Below are 20,846 nucleotides of genomic sequence, written 5' to 3' on the forward strand. Positions count from 1 at the left end.
TAGTAAAAGTATTATTGCATTCAAATACAATACCATCCAACTAAATATCTTTACGTAAATACTCACTTAGCCATATTTTCGCACTTTAAATGGCCATAAGCGGGGAGATATGATTCATTTCAGACAGGATTCGAAGTGGAAATGTAGTCTCGGAGACGTTAGCAGTCAGTTAAGCATATAAGAAATGTCAGTTAGTTTAAAGATATAGTTAACATCTATTCATAAGAGCTTATTCGCATGTGGTGTTGTGACGTATGTGGAGATTACACAAATCATTGTTTGAAGAAAAAAATATCTGACGTTTTTGTGGCGAGTGCAACATACATAGCATGTCAAATGTTCTGGAGGTGTTTACTTCTTACATTGTTAAAATAACTTTCAATGTAGAAGATACTATATCTAAGCCTTGGGCTTTATGGTCAAAGTACGTTTTAAGATATAACTATTAATTAGCCCGAGTTTCCTCTGGCCCTGACACCATACCAGACATGGTGTCAGGGCCAGAGGAAACTCGGGCTAGGATATAACAAGATTAATTTTGATTTAATTCAAAAGAAGAACGCTACATTAGCTTTGTTTTAATTTTCAGTGACCTTGCGACGGAAATCGGTCAAAATGTCAGCTGTATTGTTCAGATCCCAAATATAATTCTTCAGTAAAATGTGGAACAATACATATATCTGAATGGCAAGCTGGTGCCTGTAATAGTTTGGATGTGTTGTGCCCATTAAAAGGAATGGGAAAACGTGTCCCTAGTGTCAGTTATAATCAGCTAGCAGATAACACATAACACAAAGAAGTCCTGTACTAATGGGGAGGGGGGTTGATTCAGATAAAATATTTTCACAATAACAACATAGATCTGCTATTTTACTTCCATTGCTTACTCCATGGTTCCTTACCCTTTTAGAATATATGAAATATACCTATATACATTCTTTATGTGTGTGATATCTGAAGAAAGCAATTAAAATTACTCAATGATTGAGTTCATTTTTTTTAAACATTCAAATAAGACAGAAATTATAATTTATGGACAGGGTGACTTGCACAATCTAAGCTAAGCCCCCAACCAAGTTGAATGTATGTCCATCAGAACTTTACAGATAGTATGTATGTATACCACCCAACCAGGAATTATTTAAGGTTTTAAAGCTAGAACAATCTCCATACTAGAAAGAAAACAAGAAGATGAGCTAGCCAGCTATATCATAAACTACTGCAAGATCACCTTTAATCAGATTTGATCATGATCACGAAATGTATGCTATTAATCAATAATATTTTGAATTGATGTGCAACATGCTAAGGACTCAAGAAGTTGCTCTTTTTTTCCAGTACATCACAGCTATTTGTATTTCATGGGAAGAAAACACAAAAGATCAAAGCCAACAAACTCAGAACTTGAAGCAGAGAAGCAGCGTGAGAAAATAAGAAACTCCATTTTGAAAGGTTCCTTTTTTAACTTTGTACATGTGTCTGTTAAGATTAGAGCTGAAGTCATGTAAATGTATGAGATTTTACATCAGCAGCCAGTTTTGCACATAACCACTTAGATTATGATTATAACTATGCAAGTACATGTGGCATGTATGTAAAAGTGGAAATAGTAATTGTTATTTTCACGGTTTATTCTTCAAACCATTCCAGGTACATTAGAAGGTTCATGTTTGGATGTTTGCTATGATTTAAATGAAAGTAGATATGATTACTAAATCTTTGTTTTAGTATTGATTAAACATAAAGTATGAATTGTGAAACAGTTGTAAAATATATCCATCTATTTCACAAATGTTATCTTTACTCAGATTCAATTGCTTTATAAATTGCTACATGTACATTGTACTTTTATCAGAGACTTGTATATACGTCTCTACTTTTATGAAACATCATTCAAGATTAAAAAGATAATGCCAAGTTTATTCACAATGTCACATTTAATTCCAGTTTTTCGAGCAAGGCTTTCAAACCCTAATGGTGGAGGGGCCTTACTGGTAGGCAAAGACACTGACGTGTCCCCACCTGAACACTTGTCAATCACTAGTCGTACCCAGAATGATAGCTCCTCCTCCAGCATGAGTGACAGTGATGACAGTCTTAGAAAGGCAAGTCAAGGACAAACTCGAACCAGGAGGAAGAGGAGGTGCAAAAGAGGACATAAGAGGTCAAAGGTCACTTCTAAAGTAAGATATTTATATACTGGCTTTCTTTGGTGTACAATAATTTAAAGATTGTCACTTTTAAGATTTAAAACCAAAGATATCATCTGTGCAAAATTACATTGATAGTTAAATCACATTTCTATTTTATCCAGACACAGAATGAGAAATCTGCTGCAACAAGGCATCTAAGGGCTGTTCATGATGTTCGGGATGTAAGAGATTTACAGTAATACTGCTCCGATTATAACCAGTTCTAAAATAAAGTATCTGATAAGTTGTCAAAATATATGTACTGTATATTTAACATAAGGATACAATAAAAAATAAAATATGAAAACATATTTCTCCAAAACACGTAAATAATGCAGTTACAAAATAGTTTTTATGTTCATGATTATATGATAAAGGCTTTATGGATCAATCATATGTTTAGTAAGAACAGTTGTCTGAATGCATGTACATGCAATGTAAATGTTTATTTTGCACAGGCCTTACATGAATCTGCTGAAAAGGGACAGGACAAAATTAGCCTTATAACTGTGAACAGATTAACAGTAAGTTTTCAGTCAGGCATAATATGTCGGACATATATTGAAAGTAAAATGCAAAATAAGATTTTTTTAAATTTTTATTTCAAAATGTAAGAAGTTATCTATGTGAACAGGAAAGACAATTGCTGGACTTTACTTGAATAACAGTGTACTTTTTTCCCTTGACTATCAAATGTTATCATTTTATGTATAATATTCTGCTTTAATTGCACAAACAAACATTTCTATTAATATATGTTTGGATCCTGGAATGTCGCAATACTGCAAGGGAAGATTTTAGTGTCATAAAGAATGTTTGTGAAACACTTTTTCTATTATACAGAATAAAGTTGGTTTATTTAACAAGGGAAGGAAGTCTGAAACCATATCCAGAGGTAAACACTTCATTTCATTAAGAAAGTTTCTGATAATTACATGTACAAAATGTATACAGCTTTTAAAAACTATCATTCTATCAGCATTTTATAGTTTATATTGATACTTGTTATGATATTCCTCACTTTCATTGAAATTTGAGGATATGTTTAACAGTTAACAAAAAGCTGATTGTGTTTAATATTTCAAAATTATTTTTTGCAGAAACTCATTCCTAAAATGTAAAATACTGTATATTTCTTGGTTTGGAGCTTTCAAATTATTCCGTGGGTGCAAACTTTCGTGGTCAGTGCACGCAACAATAACAATTATAACAAAAATACATACACCAATATTCATCGTATATATATTTGTGGTTCTATAACCAATATGAAAACAACGAAAGTTTCATTTTATACATTATAATACAATTATGGATTAATACTCAGGTCAAGGCCAACTGTAAGAAAATTTAAACATGATTTCCTTTCATTTGAGAAATTGCATAGCCATTGAAGAAAGGTTATCTAAAAGATATGACTTAAATACTTTGTCAGTTATTCTCAAAGATGCTGGTTCAACCCTATTTCAGATATTCATGTTTCCGACTCTGTGAAAAAGAAAACGGAAGATGACCTTAAGAACATAGTAAACCACAGCGATGATAATGGACTACCTGTTACTAAAGACGTTGAACCACCCAGGTATTGTGATAATTTGTGACTTAGTACCTAAGTGAAGAATAAGGCAGTAAGCAGGTAAATAATGAACCTATAAAGGAATGCTATATATTCTACCTTTACTAAAAGGTAGTATAGGGTTATTGATCAGTCAGAGCATCATACTCTTTCTTATTGAAATCTTAAAACAATGATGACTACAATACATAGTAAATAATAGTGAGTTTCCAGACTCAAAAGCTGTATTTTTTTCCCCATTTTTGGGTATCTTTTACCTTATTGTTAATGAAGTTCACAGCTTAATCCCTGATTATTATTTTTTTCGAAAACAGCACAATCTACAGGTAATTCAGCATGCTCTTATTTTTAAAATCATTTTCAGTTGCATTATGACTTTCACTGTCAGAATGCTAATTTAAGATCTTTTTATTGTTTATATGTCATTTTCCCTCTTTTTAGGAGCACGACTACGAGTGTACTTACACATGAATTGTTCTAGTTTAGATTCATACTTACACATGAATTGTTAGCTCACCTGGTCCGAAGGACCAAGGTGAGCTTATGCCATACCGTTGCGTCCGTCGTCCGTCGTCCGTCCGTCCGTCTGTCGTCCGTCGTCCGTCCGTCCGTCAACAATTGACTTCTTCTTCATAACCACACATCAGAATTTGACCAAATTTGGTCAGAAGCATCCCTATGGGTAGGGGACTCAGAATTGTACAAATGATGGGGCTGACCCCCTGGGGGCCTCTGGGGCGGGGCCAAAAGGGGTCATTTTTGCGCTATTGATATAAACGACTTCTTCTCTGAAACCAAGCAATGGCTATCACTCATATTTGCCTGGTAGCATCACTATGGGGTGGGGATTCAAAATTGTACAAATGATGGGGCTGACCCCCCAGGGGCCTGAGGGGCGGGGCCAAATGTGGTCAATCTGGCTATATTGATATAAACGACTTCTTCTCTGAAACCAAGCAATGACTATCGCTCATATTTGCCTGGTAGCATCGTTATGGGGTGGGGATTCAAAATTGTACAAATGATGGGGCTGACCCCCCAGGGGCCTGAGGGGTGGGGCCGAATGTGGTCAATTTGGCTATATTGATATAAACGACTTCTTCTCTGAAACCAAGCAATGACTGTCACTCATATTTGCCTGGTAGCATCACTATGGGGTTGGGATTTAAAATTGTACAAATGATGGAACTGACCCCCCAAGGTCCTGAGGGGCGGGGCCAAATGTGGTCTATCGGGCTATATTCATATAATTGACTTCTTCTCTGGAACCAAACAATGGATATCTCTCATATTTTACTGGTAGCATCACCTTGGGGTAGGAATTTGAAATTGTACAAATGATGGGGCTGACCTCCTGGGGTCTGAGGGGCGGGGCCAAAAGGGGTCCGTTTTACAGAATTGATATAAACGACTTCTGCTCTGAAACTAAGCAATGGATATCACTCATATTTACCTGGTAGCATCCCTATGGAGTGGAGATTCAAAACTGTACAAATGGTGGGGCTGACCCCCAAGGGGTCTGAGGGGCGGGGCCAAAAGGGGTCAATTTGGCTCTCTTAATACAAATGACTTCTTCTCTGAAACCAAGCGATGGATATCGCTCATATTTGCCTGGTAGCATCCCTATGGAGTGGGGATTCAAAACTGTACAAATGGTGGGGCTGACCCCCAAGGGGTCTGAGGGGCGGGGCCAAAAGGGGTAAATTTGGCTCTCTTAATATAAATGACTTCTTCTCTGAAACCAAGCGATGGATATCGCTCATATTTGCCTGGTAGCATCACCTTGGGGTAGGAATTTGAAATTGTACAAATGATGGAGCTGACCTCCCGGGGGCCTTAGGGGCGGGGCCAAATGTGGTCAATTGGGCTATATTGATATTAGCAGACCTGCCAACTACTACTATTTTATAGTAATCTTTACTATTTTGTGGTGGTCGTTACTCTTTTTTCTCTCGAAATAGTAGCAAATTACTCTTTTTGATGCAATAGATTTGGCAAGAATTGTTAAGAGTTACTCTTTTTTTGCTCAAAAATGGGCCAAATTACTATTTTTGAATTTGAAAGGTTGGCAGGTCTGTATTAGTGACTTCTTCTCTGAAACCAAGCAACGGATATCACTCACATTTGTGTGGTAGCATCCCTATGGGGTTGTGCCAAAAGTTAATTTTATTTCATGGATTAATGCATTTTTTGACATCAAATCCTTACGTACCAATATAAAATGCCTATGATATATTGACATAGCAATACCAGTGACAAATATACTTAATCATTCTTGTTTCATATCTCATGAAATCCAGGTGAGCGATACAGGCCCTCTGGGCCTCTTGTTCTAGTTTAGATTCATTGTAAATTTTAACTTAAAATATTCTAACATCAGGCTTAAATGTAGTAAAGTGCATTATATAACTGACAAATTTTAACTACATAATTACTGAAAGTCAACTCACCATGTCAAAACACAGAATAAATACTAGTGTGTTGTAATTGTTTTTTGTTTTTTTTTCTTTTCAGTTCTGTTAATATCAAGAATTTCAATCTGACAACAAATGAAGATATTCTATCAGGTGCTAGTGCTAAACTGACACATTTAATCAGACATAGTTCTGAGCAGACTCATACCAGGTCAAGTGTTCTGAGCTCAGGAGATCATAGCAGACTCAGTTCTAAAATGTCCATCACTCCAGTGTCAGAACCAAGCAACAAGCAAGTCAACTCAGCAGGGTAAGGGCAAATTTTCATATTCATCTATGTTTTAACAGGCAAAATTAATAAACAATTAATTCCTAAAACAGACGCAACTAATGTTGAAGACCACTCTATATAGGCATATTGGGATTCACATACAAATGTTTTATTTTCCCTATTGGTTAGGTTTACATTCTAACATTTCACTGTAGAAATTGTAATCATATCCAGATACATGTTATCTCCTGAATGGAATGTATATGAAAATGATGTGGTAATTTTGATATACCTCTGATAACCACAACTAAATCTACTGCAAACTTATTCTTCAATGCATCATATAACTTGTATATGTCCATTGATTGGTATTGATTGATTGGTATTTCCCTCCAGGTCGTGTAAGAGCACAGGTAGTTGTGGCACAGAAGAGAAAATGCCAGAGGTAAAGACAATACTACATACATCATTGTATGAACTTCCTGAATCAAACTTTTTACAGTTTGTAATAAATGTGAAATCTTGTTTATAAATCATTTATACATTATAGTGCATATTAAAAATAAATTACCTTGGCTTATAAATTAAAATCAATGAGAACAATTTAACAGTGTAAAGAACTAAAAGGCCCCTGATTGAGGATACAAATTACATTGTCAACAGTACCCTGTATGATATATTAGTCTATCTAGAGTATGGGTTGACCTAGGTAAGGTTGTGTGTAACGTCCTGCTGATGTCTTTAGAAGTACTGCTTCAGTAAGGTAGCACTATAAAGTTAACATCAAATTCGGGCTATCACATGGAGACAAAACAAATATATCACAGCCTTCCAAAACATAAACACATACACGACACACATGCATTAATCAAATACAGAGGAGGCTATCCTTAAATGACCTTAGCTGTTGATAGGACATTATAATCAATAGAAAACCAAACCAGACCTACATTTTGACCTTTGATCTACATCAAAAAAGTTCTTCTGGGCTGCATTTCCTGTCCTACTTGTCATGGAACTTCCTCCTTGGGGCATGGGTTCACTTGCATTGACTTCTGATATGACCTATTCAGATAAGTGATATTCCTGAATTCATTCACAATACCTGTAATAACACCAAATGCGATTTTTGAATATGGTTGGTTTATCAAACATTATGTGTACTGTATAGTGTATAGAATTTGTTTCCTACACAAATAATTGGCATCCCTGTGGAAGATTGCATTTCAATGAATTGTCTTATCTTCTAAATATCTTTCAGTTTAATTATTGTTTTTTTTTTGAAGATGAAGACACTAATGTCCACAATTTTGTTGTAATGCTGACTACTTTGTTTTATTGAATTGTGAATTATTCTTTTCCTTAAAGAGTCCACCATATGAGGAAATTGCACAGCAGCTAATGTTTACTGTCAAACCAAGACTTGTGTTTCCAGGACAAAGTAAGATTTCATTAATGTTTTAAGTAAATTGAAAAACGTGAACATGTCAGATATTAAAGATCCACTAAAGAGCATAATATATTAGAGGTTTTACACAATTTAGAGTTTTAATAGTACATTAATCATGTGAAAGTGTCCCTCAGGTCATGCATATGGGGTCTTGTTTGAAGTAACATTTTAAAGGGTATAATAGCCATAAGGTCAAATTTTCCAACATAAGGTTAACAGTTATATTAAAGGATAAAATGACCAAATCCATGCATGTTTATTAATCAAGTTTTTTTCTATTTTCTAGGCATTTTAGAAGAAACACGAGAGGAATTACAGAAACTAATGAGACAAAAGTAAGTACTTGTTTATCCCTTACCATTAAAAAGAGGATCGGTATAGTTTAACTTCTTCCAAATAAGATAGTTTCCAGGGCGTATCTCAGAAAGTGTTTAAAATTATGAAACATATAGAGATAGTGTCTAGATTCTTTATCAAGGATGAAATTTAAGACTTGCTGAAGGTCTTTGAATATTTATTGAATTACAATTGCAAAGCCAGGTGATGTTAACCACTTCTGGGTCTGGTGCATCATATGATTGAACATAGAAATGCTTCAAGTTGTAATGACTTGGGTATTGGAAGCATAATACATCGACTTTTCTTGTTCTGTGGTGTAGGAAACACTTTTGTTATCTAATTATATACAATGTTATTTCAGTGCTCCGAGATCAGCAACTCCAACCCCAAACTTGTTAAAACTTGGCAGTGCATGTACAGGATCAGTGAAGAGGTCCCTACTAGAAAGATTTCCACCTGAGAATGGCCATACAGATAGTAAAAGGTAGCTAGCTATTCTATGTAATACATGCATCAGTATTGTATTAAGCTGTCATTGTATAAAGTAAAAATTATAGTTGATCATTTACTTGAGACATTCTGTATCATTACCGGTAGTCTTTGTACAGAAAAGAAAAAAAAAGAAAACATTTATAAATCTCTGATTTTATCAGACTAGTTTTTGAATAATAGAGATTTGAAGAAGTTCAATTACAAATGCATTATGCATGGAAGCAATATTTTCTTTATCAATGCCATGCAACAATATATCAATTGAGTATCACAGATATATGTAAACTTACATGTCTAGATCGATGTAGTTTCATGTTGCTCTTGGGCAATGGGGAACCTAACATTTCAAAAATTATGTGTTTTATCATACAGGTAGTTCTAGATCAACAATTCTTCCTTTGAACAATTTAGAATGCAAAACAGCAGATATTTTCCATTACACATGACCATTATACTAATATGGAATTGCAACTAATGATAGTATTTTATTATTCTGCAATACTTGTAGGCTACCCAAATATGGTTGGACAATCCGAGAAGATCACTTGTGTTGACTCAGAATTTCTTGATATTCCAAAACCACAGAGAAACAACACATCCATCACTTCAAACATTGTCACCGATGCTCAAGTTTTGTTGAAGTGTAATGACCTTGCTATTACCGTGTCTGAACATCGATACTCACCTTTACCTAACAAAGACAAAATTCAAAACTTTAATCCAGATGCAAGAAATATTTTACGCCACAATGACTCAGAGAGAGCCAAGAAATTGATAACGATCCCACAGTCCAGACATGGTGAACAGGAGTTTCTACAAAGTAGATCGCAACCGATGACAGTGTTTAGAACAAAACAGAGGGACCATCTGCAACTTCATCCAGATATCCATCATGGTATTTCCATGGATACCGATGAGTGTTCCACCAGAGAACGAGAGTCCAGCCAGCATGATTCCCAGTCCTCCAGACACAGTCTTCACAGTTCCCAGGCATCTTCCTACAGTCATACTGACAGGAGGTCCTTACACTTTAACCAAGTAGGCGAAGAAAACAAGGTAACCTCCAATGCACATAAACATATACAGTCATCTATAAAAAAACTATACATGCCATTTTCACTTGTTGAAATATTATATGTGTATCATAAATTTTAACTATACAATTTCTTAAAGATTACTAATTTGTTAGCAACAATAACAATTTTTTATGACAATAACTCAACCTGATGAAGTTTCAGGGAGGGTCAAGGTATTCCAAGATATTAAAAAAATGCATAAAAGTTGGGGTTTTTTTTAAAAGATGTACCATAATATTACACTATGAATTATCCCTTCAAAAACTTTGGTTATCCAGTGAAAATATGCTGTGAATTGAATGTTTCTAAATTAAAAAAGAAACAACATAATATTGTAGAAATGTTGCATCTTAAGGATTTGTAGGTCATCAATAAAAGCAAAATGATAAGTTATCAGAAAAAAAAAAAGAATTACCATACACAATATCATAATCATTTTTACTGAAATTCAAAATATTGTCTGCAAAATGCATCGGAACTTACAGATGCCAGTGTAGAGTAAGTATTTATCATCTGTGATGAAAAAAAAGGTCTTCATATTTCTTTTCAGGGGGGACAGTTTCAGATTTTCCTCCCCAAATTTCTACCTTTTCTTGGATTCTGCGATTACTTTCAGAATTATTTTTCTTCCCACTAATTGAGAGAGCTAAATTGTTGTTTTTTTTTCAAATTCAAATATCATGTCTCTGCTTTAATACTATAAATAGATCATACCGGTATCCAAGCTCTGTTTAACAAATTCCATTTCATATGCTGCATAACTTTTCTTAAGGTTACCATAGTGTAATCACTCCTTTCACACATCATCCACCAACACCTATCAAGGAGTTAAGCTTTTTTACAATACCGTGTTGAAACATTTACCAATATCAGCATCTTCTGATTGTACATAAATTAAGCACTTTTAATATTCTCAAATTTATATGATTTATGATGTATATGTTGGTCATTATATCCACAGGCAGTTGTTGCAGAGTTGCGGCACTACCCAGAATGCCTATTACAGAACAGCACATACTATAGTGATAGTGTGGATTATATGATGCCCCATGACAGACATTCCACTCATCAGGTACACAAATTAAAGGCAGATAAGTATTCAGATATTAATGTATACTATAATGATACTTTACTGTACATGTATATCCTGAAAAGTGCTGGAAAAGAAACTGAAGCAGTTTCCTATCAGTTCACTTGAGGCTGACAAACCTGGTGGTAGCACTAGAGCTACTCAAAGCTTGGCATGTTTTTACTTATTATTGATACCAAAAATATACTGTAAAACGTATATCTTTTGGCACACTAAAATTTTGGAGCATATTTGATAATCTAAATATGCAGATTAGCCCAATGATGAGTTGCCACAGTCCTTGTTTTAGAAAGTATACAGAACCTGCAATAAGTGCAATTCTAATTTAGCAGAAGGCTTTCAATGCGAAAAGTGTTAAAATAAGATGAAATCTAAAATATGTACATTAACAGTGTATCATATCTCGGACGTTCTTTTCTAATGTACATTGTTTTTTTCAGACAAAGGAACCCATGGATTTTATTGATATGCTGGATGACACTCGGCCCAAATCCAAGTCCCCAGTTGCAGCAGTCAATATGTTGAAGTCAGCAACTCCAGATTCTGACGGTTCTCCTTTGTGGCTTCCTATTCCACCCCCACTTCCGAAGAAGCCAACATTTGACACACCTAGCCCTCCAGAAAAACTATACCCTCGTCTTCTCTATTGAAGGAAATCTGCATCTACTGACCAGGTTCTGTCAATAAATACCAAATTCCAATATATACAACAGATATATCAAGGGAATTTCTCTAGACTGTACTGGTACCAAGTTTTGTGAAGGAAATACTCAATGAATGGATTGATAAAATTCCATTTAACTGTAGGTATATTGCGAACAAAATCCTGACAAATGAAGTCAGGAAATTCCACCAAAATGTAGATATTGTGAAGATCTGAAGGTATATATTGTGAAGGAAACAGTCCAAATACCAAACGATTGAATTGGGTGTAACATTCATCAACTCTTCAGAGGGAAATCTCCTGAATTGAACAGATACTGTGAGTTTTTCAAAGGGGTGCTCCTCCCGACTACTACTGTCATGGATACCTTGACAAGGGATTGAGGGATTCCCTCGAGCTTCCTGGACTTTCCCCTTTGGTTAATTTTGGTAGCTTATTAATAAAAATGTCATTGCGTCATTTTGCGAAATCAATTACAAGAAATTTCCAGTTTGTGAATTTATTTCATTTAATTAATTATGGTATGTTATTTAAGTAAATTATACATGCTTTTGTTTCATCATTACAACTCCTTGTATGTCTAAAAGTTTTTTCTGTTCTTCTGAGTTTATTTCCAATCTTTTTTTTTTTTGACATTTCAGTTAACTAAATGAAGTCAAATATTTTAAACAAATATGTAAATAAATTGTACATAATATTAAATATATTGTCAACATGTTTTAATTGATGCTGTAGTTAAATAAACAAAACTATAGACCAAACTTCTGGTCTATTTGTTTTAATTCATAATGTTTCTAAATTATGATGACAAAATTTCCTTCTGTCTTATTGGTCATCATAATGCAATAGGATTGCAGATCTGTACAAAATGTTTAAAAAAAATGTTTTGTCTGAACAAGACAAACCTTTTCTTGATCTATTAATAATTAATTACACAGAACCATTAACAGCAATAATTATATGAAAAAAAATATTCAACTGTTCTGTAATTACAGGAACTGCGGAGAAAAAACTTGTGTTAATCAAAAACCAGTCCATTTCATATTAACATCCCTCCTAATTCCATTTCACTTATGGTAAATCAGGTGGTTCCTCATCTGAATCAAATTCTGCATCCTCATCTCGAATCCATTTCCCCTGTGAGGTCTTTCTTCCAGCCAGCACTAAAACATCAAAGATGATTCTGCATTAGGTGCCAGGTTTAGACTTTAGAGAGAAGAGAGGGCTTCATTGACATGCCCATCCCCACATTTCTATATACGTGTACCACACTGTTATAAATTGTATGTGCAATACATAGGTCTATAATGTCATGCATTACCTGAAAATAAAAAATGTCCTCATGTATCATGATGTATCCAGCCATATTAGGTTAACATCTGATATATTCACTAGAAACTATTGAACTTTAGGTTAGCATCCGATATATTCACTAGAAATTATTGAACTTCAGGATGAGATGTCAAGACCAAATTTCTAAGCAATCATTCCCTGAAGTGTGTGGTTCATGCACAATTTCAGCACCAATAGTTAAAACACCACACAGTGCAAGTAGAGGCCACAGTGACCCAAAATTAAAATGTTACACTTGACTACAAATTTACATATATACCTACATACAAGTCTGATGTCCACACAAAACATAAAGATATACTCCAAAAACCTGCATATCACTGATTTCCAACACTTCAGGTAAAGATTAAGGGTAGGAAAATTACAGTGACCCTATTTTAGTGTCACATAAATCTTGATCACGGAGTTCTGTTTACATACAAAGTCTAACATTAACATATGAAACGTATGTAAGGACTCCAGAAACCTGCATTTCACTGAATTAGGATAAGAGTTCCAATTGAGGTCACAGCAATCCTATTTTAGTATGCAACACACCACCTATAACCTGTATGCACCTGTTGCCCAGGGTTTATATTCAGTAACTATGGGGGGGGGGGGGGGGGGGGGTTTGCTTACCCTCTACATTGCAGATATAGCTCAGCTTTCCTCTTCCTTTCCTCGGACACTGATGCCGTTTCTGGTTGAATAGACTGCTTCTCATTTGATGTCAGTTTGTTACTTGGAGGAGGTGGAGGAGGATTTCCTTTGTTACTTGGAGGAGGTGGAGGAGGATTTCCTGCCAGAGCCAGAATTTCTGACTGTTTTAAAGATGTACATGTATTTTTAATTTCACCTCCCCTAAAACCTGGATGTCCTGAGATTTCACTGTGTCCATTAAATGTTTTAGAAAATTGTTCATCAGATCGAAACTTGCTGTCTTTGAAATTTTCATGAGGACATGTGCTTTGTGAAGGTAATACAGTAGTTGAATTATTAGAAAGCTCAGAATGATTACCAAATTTTCTTTTACTTTTATTACTGACATAGGGTTGGTATTTTCCAATATTTGTTTCTTCTGTTGACTTTTCCTGCATAAATATCCTTTTAAGTTGCTTTGAATGTTTTACTGGACCATTGTCTGCCTGTTGTAACAGCAGATCCCTGAATGACTGATTAGACAAAGTTTTTTTATCTGTTTTGTAGTCATCATCTTTTGGACAATATGCTCTTTTTCTTGGATCAATTTCAACATTTGAATTTTTTCTTTGTTGATTAGACAGAGAACATCTATTTCCGGGTAATGCAGATAAATTTGTCGAAGCAGGTTCCTGTGAAACTGAGCCGGTGAAATCCAGTTTTTGTTTCCTTTCATGAGGTCGTGGTTTCTTAGCCCTGGGGTCATAAGGAGCACCGATCCCTAATCCTTTACAGCTTGTCTGAGCCTTTAAAATGTAATAATAGATATTTTTAATGCACTTTCAAACTTTTGACATATTTCAGACATTATAAAAAATGTTTTAAGAATCTGTCCCTATCTAGAATTCTTTGTTCAAACATCTCAAATTTTATCCCATGATATAAGTGTGTATACACATATTACATTTGATATCAAGTGGCTTTAGTCTTGTATATCATCTGTAACATTCAGTGAGTATTCATTGAGAATTAAATTGAGTAAATAAAGTAGCCACTATGCTGTTACATCTACATGAGAATTTGATAGTGCAGTACCCTGCCAACATATCACTAAGCAGTACATGTCGTCCTCACTAAGTGGTACATGTCGTCCTCACTAAGCGGTACATGTCGTCCTATATTTGTGGTCACTGTAGAGGATCAGACTATCAGCTTTATCTGCCAGTCTACAGACATGTCACTGCTTTATACCTGATGTATGACTGTAGAGCCATTCTTCACATACTGGTCATGTTTACGTTTCTCTATCAGTTTCTTCAACTCGTCTTTCTTCCCAGCTTCATATTCGGCATCTAAACATTCATATATCCACATTATTGTATAAAGGAAGGTTATTTTGTGATTAATTAAAGATGATACAACTTGTCAGGCAATTGTTGTTAACAAAGTATAATAATTTCAAGTTTAAAAGTGTAATAGACAATTAGTTCACAAGAATAAAGATCACATAAGACAAATTATCTTTTCCATCAATGATAAAAAATTATCAACTTTCTTCTCTAGGCATACAAAAGTATTTGTTTTTCAAACCCTTTGGATGACTATTACTGTTGTCTATCCTGCTTCAACTCTCTTTTTTTCCCCCACAATTTTTTCTCTTTTTTTTTCTTTTTCTTTTTCTTTTTTAGGAATCATACCCTTCACTCCACCTGTCAAATCAGTCCAGATATCCTAAGTATCATGAGTAATACTTACTGTCTGTTCACTTTTTTCAACACTCTTATTTCATTGAAGATAGTTAACTTGGTTCAGAGACAAAATTTTTGGTACAGAATAGTATAATGAATGACCACATGATAACAAATTCTTACTTGCCAAGTGCTTCTTTCCCTGTCTGTGTACTATCAGCATATCCACTGTATCAAACACTGGTCTGTGCCCACAAACCAAGCAGGCAAATCTAGAAAACAATTACATAAACACGCTCCTTATTCATCATAAATGACAACAAAGCATTGCAAGTGATACAAATCCTCTTGCATGCCAAGTATACCTGCTTATATATCCTGCAATAAGCCCTGAGGCCAACTTGCTAGAGGTAATTTAAAACCTGACTAATATATAAATTGTACCAAAATCTATTTAAAAGTTGAAAGTTATGATGTTATAGTGACCTTGTCATTGCTACCATGAAAAGGGTTTGAGGTATTCTCATACTTGACCAATATTTATGAACTTGAAGTTTGATTAAAATAGATAAATAAAATAAATAAAAGTATGGCATACCTGCCATTGCTCATCAGTAAGGCTTCATCCTCAGGTACTGCTATACCTAGTAATTCACGAACTCTTCTTTTCTATCAACACAAACATGTCTGTGAGTTATCTCCCTTCTAAATTGTGTACATTTGAAAACCTCCATATTATTAGACATTTACACGGCACTTAAATTGGTCTTTTCAATTTTTCATAAAAATACAGATGTACAAATAAATAGGTGTTTTCAACATGCATTCAAATGAAAAAAATAAGAAATGACATTGTATATTTCTGTATACATGTATATACAAAGATAATGTATAACTGGTCCTCAAAAAGATACAGCTAATTCGTAAGCTAATTGTACCTGTTGCAGGTAACGTTTTTTGAATGAATTACCTAATAATGAAGAAAAAGTAATATCTAGACTAGTCTCATTCATTACACGACTAATAAAACATTGTTTTTACTTTCTTTTATTTGGTCTTTATTTACTCTAGATTGTCTATAACAGATGTAAGCCTAACATAGCTGCTTGCCTAGTCGTATTTCTGTATGTAAACTTGCTACTTGTGCCCAGAGTTTTATCTCCTATACTTACTCTTAGAATTCCTAACTGGTTCGTATCATTCCCTTCCCTCTTGAAAGACATGGTGTCTCAGGCGTTGTAACTTAACATCAAATATCAGTTTGTCTGCAATACTAAAAATAGGATATTTTCAACTTTTATAAAACTGGTTTAACTGAGTCTGAATTATCATGCAGACTAGTCATTTCAAAATATAAGTTCATAATAATTTACAAAAAAGAGATTTCAAACAATAACTGAACGATATCTTTAATAACATGGATCTTGACATTACAGAAGACTGATTATGGTACTGACCCAAATCTAATACATATTGGTAGCTCAATGTGTACCACATGGTCCTTTGCTAAATACATGCTTCTCAAAAATGTTTCCTGATAGAATATGTCAAATAAAACTAATAGATATTTTAGGCTAAAATAAGAGTTGTTTCTGAAGTGAGTAAGTAACACTGTAAATTTATTGGAAGCTTTAATGTCTACTACTACAGAAGGATATTACTGTCACCATGAATTATACAAGGGTCCATGTTAAAGGACTAAGTATGGACAATGCCCTACTCACTTCGGTCTAATTGTCTAAGTATCTCTGTAACTTCCAATCAGGGGAATCAAAAATCAGATTTTCAAAAATGGCAATCATTTTGAAAGGTGTCCAAATTTCAGCAAGGCACCTCTGTGGACCATATACAACTCATTGTCCTGTCTCAATATCACTTTTAGGGGGGAGAAATCCCAATAATAAGATTTTCATGATGTGAAGTCTTGAATGTAACACAGGTACAAATTTCAGTAGACCATCAGTAATCTTTTGACCAGTCACCATACAAAACTAGGTGAAAGTCTTGTATACATCATGTTTATACTGAAAGGAAGACAAAATGCGATTAGAAATTGTCAAGTTTACTACAGGAAATGAAACAAGAGACCCATGGGCCTTAACAGCCACCTGAGTCTTAAACATGTCACTATCTTCTATATATTTACAATGTTTTTCTTAACAGTTCCTTTGTAAATACTAGTATAGTTTCACCCCTCCTCATAATTCTAACCAATTTTGAATCATTTCCATTAAAAAGTGATTTTCCTACATAAACTATTGCAAAGCTCAGCAGCACCTCTCTAGGGAGAAAACATGAAAACTAGGGGCCATGAAATTTACAATTTTGATAAATCATTTTAAAATCTTTCCATCCATGAAGAGTATTTGATAATCTCCCAAATATTGGTCTTGAAGAGAAGATTTTTGAGAATTCCAGCCAATTTGACCAAAAACGTGGGATTCACATCCAGGAAATGATTTCAGATATGTTATCGATCTGACACATATGCTTTACCTGTCTCTCTTTTTTTTTCTCTTCCCTTCCATTCTTTGACAAGTCATTTGATAACTGTGACCTTGAACTTTAGTGGTCAAGGTCAACTTATTTGCATAACTATTGAAGTCAGCAATCATGCTGTGGATGTGCTAATTATCAAGTGTAAATGTGTCGCAGTAATGAAAACAAAACATTTGAATTGCAATTTTTGGATGATTTTGAATTGTGGCCGGAAATCAGCGAGTGCCATATCTGCGTCATTTTTTATGAATTGACCTTGAAACCTTCATAAAAGCTGGTCCTTTAAAAAGTGACCCAAATAACCCATTCTGAAAGAATCTCGAATTTTTTGTATTCTTTTCATCATTTGACCCCTTTGACCCTGAACGAAGCTCAATGTCAACAATAAGCATAACATTTTTTGTCAACCTTACATGCTGTCAATGTGCCAAATATCATGCCTTCACGTGTATAGGTAAAGGAGCAGTGACCTTTCATGTGCAATATTAGGGGATTTTTAAATTATGGCGGGGGAAACTTTGATTTTTTTCAAAGTTGAAAAACACTTTGTTTTTTATCAAAGTGTCATATTTCTGTCATTTTTTCATCTGATAGTTATAAAACTTGCGAGTTCTGTTTCAGCAGATAATGTTCTTTCATACGAAAAAAAATACTCAATTTGTGATTTTTATTTTTGACCTACTTTGGGCCCTATAACAAGGCCTTGTTTTCTGAAATAAGATGGCATTAAGAAAACTTAACCCTGACCAAACTCTAACCAGTTTCCAATGAGAATGAATCAAACCATGTTATGACCAAATGTCAAAATAATGTTCATGTTCAATTTGTTAATACATATACAAAAATGTACTCTCTGAAAGACCATATGGATTATTTTTACAACATAATGGTGTTTAAAGAAACTAAGTCCCTTAGGGAGGGGAAAATCCTTTGGCCTATTTTTACATCAGAATTGTGTTTATCCCTTAATGCCCAGCGATACTATACATAGTTATGGGATTGAGGGTCACAGTAACCATTTATGCAAAATCTGTTCCCCCATCACCACGGATGTTTCTGATCAAATTGGGTTCAAATCCATTTAAAACTCAAATCTCTATTTCCCTTATTTGGCCCCTCCCTTCAGGCCCTTTGGGGGTCAGAGTCAATATTTATATAAACTCTCTTTCCCCCTTCCCCTAAGGATATTCCAGACCAAATTTGGTTCAAATCCATTCATAACTTTATGAATAATAGCGATTTAAAGGATAAACCCCTTTTTCCCTATTTGGCCCCGACCCTCAGGCCCCTGAGGGTACAAAGTAAAAATTTATCCAAACTCGGTTCCCCTTCTCCCAAGGATGCTCTTGACCAAATTTGGTTAAAATCCATTTAAAACTTTATGGCAAATAGCAATTAAAAAACGAATCTCTATTTCCCCTATTTGGCCCCCCCCCCCCCCCCCCCCCCCCCCCCCTCAGGCCCCTCATCAATATTTATACAAACTCTTTCCCCCCTCTGGATGTTCCTGACCAAATTTAGTTAAAATCCATTCGTAACTTAATAATTAATAGCGATTTAAAGGATTAACCCCTATTTTCCCTATCGGACCCCATGGCCACTCCTCAGTCCCCTGGGGATTCAGAGTAAAAATTTATACCAACTCGGTTCCCCTTCTCCAATGAATATTCCTGACCATATTTGGTTAAAATCCATTAAAAACTTTATGACTAGTAGCAATTAAAAGACTAATCTCTATTTCCCCTACTTGGCCCCGCCCCTTAGGCCCCTAGGGGTACAGAGTAAAAATTCATATAAACTCTGTTCCCCCTTCCCTCAAGGATGTTCCTGACTAAATTTGGTGAAAAGCTATTCAATACTTTAGGACTAGTAGCGATTTAAAGGAGTAACCCTATTTCCCCTATTTGGCCCCGCCCCTCAGGCCCCTGGGGGTTGAGAATAAAGATTTAAACACTCTGTTCCTCTTCCCCCAAGGATGTTCCTGACCAAATTTGGTTCAAATTCATTAATAACTTTATGACTAGTAGCGATTTAAAGGATTAACCCTATTTCCCCTATTTGGCCGTGCCCCTCAGGCCCCTGGGGTTCAAAGTAAAAATTTATACAAACTATGTTCCCCTTCTGCCAAGAATGTTCCTGACCAAATTTTGTTCAAATTCATTCATAACTTTATGACTAGTAGCGATTTAAAGGATTAACCCTATTTCCCCTATTTGGCCCCGCCCCTCAGGCCCCTGGGGGTTCAGAGTAAAAATTTATACAAACTATCTTCCCCTTCTACCAAGGATGTTAAAAATATGTTCCTTTATTAACTATAATACTGTTTAGCCCCTCCCCAGGGGAATGTGAAACCCAGGGGGATGAAATTTTGATAAAGCAACTTAACTGTACCATACTGTATAGGTTAAGTCTCGTATGTCTAAAAAAAACATCCGTACATGTTTGCTGAAATTACAAACTGTTAAAGTGTGAAATTATCTAAATCAGCGAAGTCCTTTGTGGCAAAATCAAGAAATAGTAACCATGACACATCACATTTTAATATAGCATGATCAGTTACATTTAGGTTTTAAAATTAATGATGTTATTTAAGAAGAAAAATACTCTTAAGTTATGATAACGTTACTGAATGAAAGGTTGACCAGAGACCTATATACTATAGGTCTCTGGGTTGACCAACATATTTTTTTTGTCGAGTTATTATACAGGTCCGCGCCCGGTTGGTAGATATTAAAATTTCCCCGTCAGAATTTCAATAGGGTAGTGAGGATTTTCATTTTACAAACCGGACATGCTTTTACATACGGAATACCCGATACATAGCGTGAAATCCACCTCATAAGGGGGTCTATATTATATCATAGTAAAACGAAAATAAGATCTAAGGTCAGTAAGAATGTATAATTCCCATTATGTCCTACCTCATATCCAATCATTGGAACACCAACTGGTTATCATGATAATTTGATGTCACAACTTTCCGGAATCTGACTCAAATTTGAACATAAAACAATACGACTACAGAGATTGTCAGTTAAGTTATTAACAAAACCGACTTACAAGCGCTTGAAAAAGATCGACTCAAACGCTCGAGAGATCCTGATCGGAAATATCGCGAGAAATTTAT

The 20,846-nt window shown here is 34.9% G+C and overlaps 2 protein-coding genes across 7 annotated transcripts; one reads left to right on the forward strand and one right to left on the reverse strand.

The window, feature by feature from the left end:
* The first annotated feature begins 83 nt into the window (after positions 1-83).
* On the forward strand, positions 84-12,504 carry LOC117336782. 4 transcript variants are annotated; one of them, XM_033897420.1, is made up of 15 exons: positions 84-202; positions 1,339-1,452; positions 1,948-2,183; positions 2,315-2,374; positions 2,651-2,716; positions 3,036-3,087; positions 3,660-3,771; positions 6,280-6,489; positions 6,847-6,895; positions 7,819-7,891; positions 8,187-8,235; positions 8,601-8,723; positions 9,241-9,787; positions 10,769-10,894; positions 11,338-12,504. In XM_033897420.1, the coding sequence occupies exons 2-15, from the start codon at positions 1,362-1,364 to the stop codon at positions 11,545-11,547; spliced, it is 2,004 nt and encodes a 667-aa protein (XP_033753311.1). In that variant the 5' UTR covers positions 84-202; positions 1,339-1,361; the 3' UTR covers positions 11,548-12,504. The 4 variants fall into 4 exon arrangements, with proteins under 4 accessions (XP_033753311.1, XP_033753313.1, XP_033753314.1 ...); XM_033897422.1 differs by having other exon boundaries at positions 10,769-10,879; positions 11,338-11,557; XM_033897421.1 differs by having other exon boundaries at positions 90-186.
* Positions 12,324-20,811, reverse strand: LOC117336783 (uncharacterized protein DDB_G0284459-like). Of its 3 annotated transcripts, none has more exons than XM_033897425.1 (8): positions 20,641-20,811; positions 16,945-17,244; positions 16,393-16,485; positions 15,819-15,889; positions 15,404-15,492; positions 14,784-14,884; positions 13,533-14,338; positions 12,324-12,724 (listed from the first exon to the last, which is right to left on the reverse strand). In XM_033897425.1, exons 3-8 carry the CDS (start codon positions 16,441-16,443, stop codon positions 12,679-12,681), a joined length of 1,164 nt encoding a protein of 387 aa, XP_033753316.1. In that variant the 5' UTR covers positions 16,444-16,485; positions 16,945-17,244; positions 20,641-20,811; the 3' UTR covers positions 12,324-12,678. The 3 variants fall into 3 exon arrangements, with proteins under 3 accessions (XP_033753316.1, XP_033753317.1, XP_033753315.1); XM_033897426.1 differs by lacking the exon at positions 16,945-17,244 and having other exon boundaries at positions 13,533-13,659; positions 13,693-14,338; positions 20,641-20,810; XM_033897424.1 differs by lacking the exon at positions 16,945-17,244.
* Positions 20,812-20,846: the final 35 nt, after the last annotated feature.

The sequence above is a fragment of the Pecten maximus genome, chromosome 10 (assembly GCF_902652985.1).
Source record: "Pecten maximus chromosome 10, xPecMax1.1, whole genome shotgun sequence".
In the NCBI taxonomy this organism is placed as follows: Eukaryota; Metazoa; Mollusca; class Bivalvia; order Pectinida; family Pectinidae; genus Pecten; species Pecten maximus.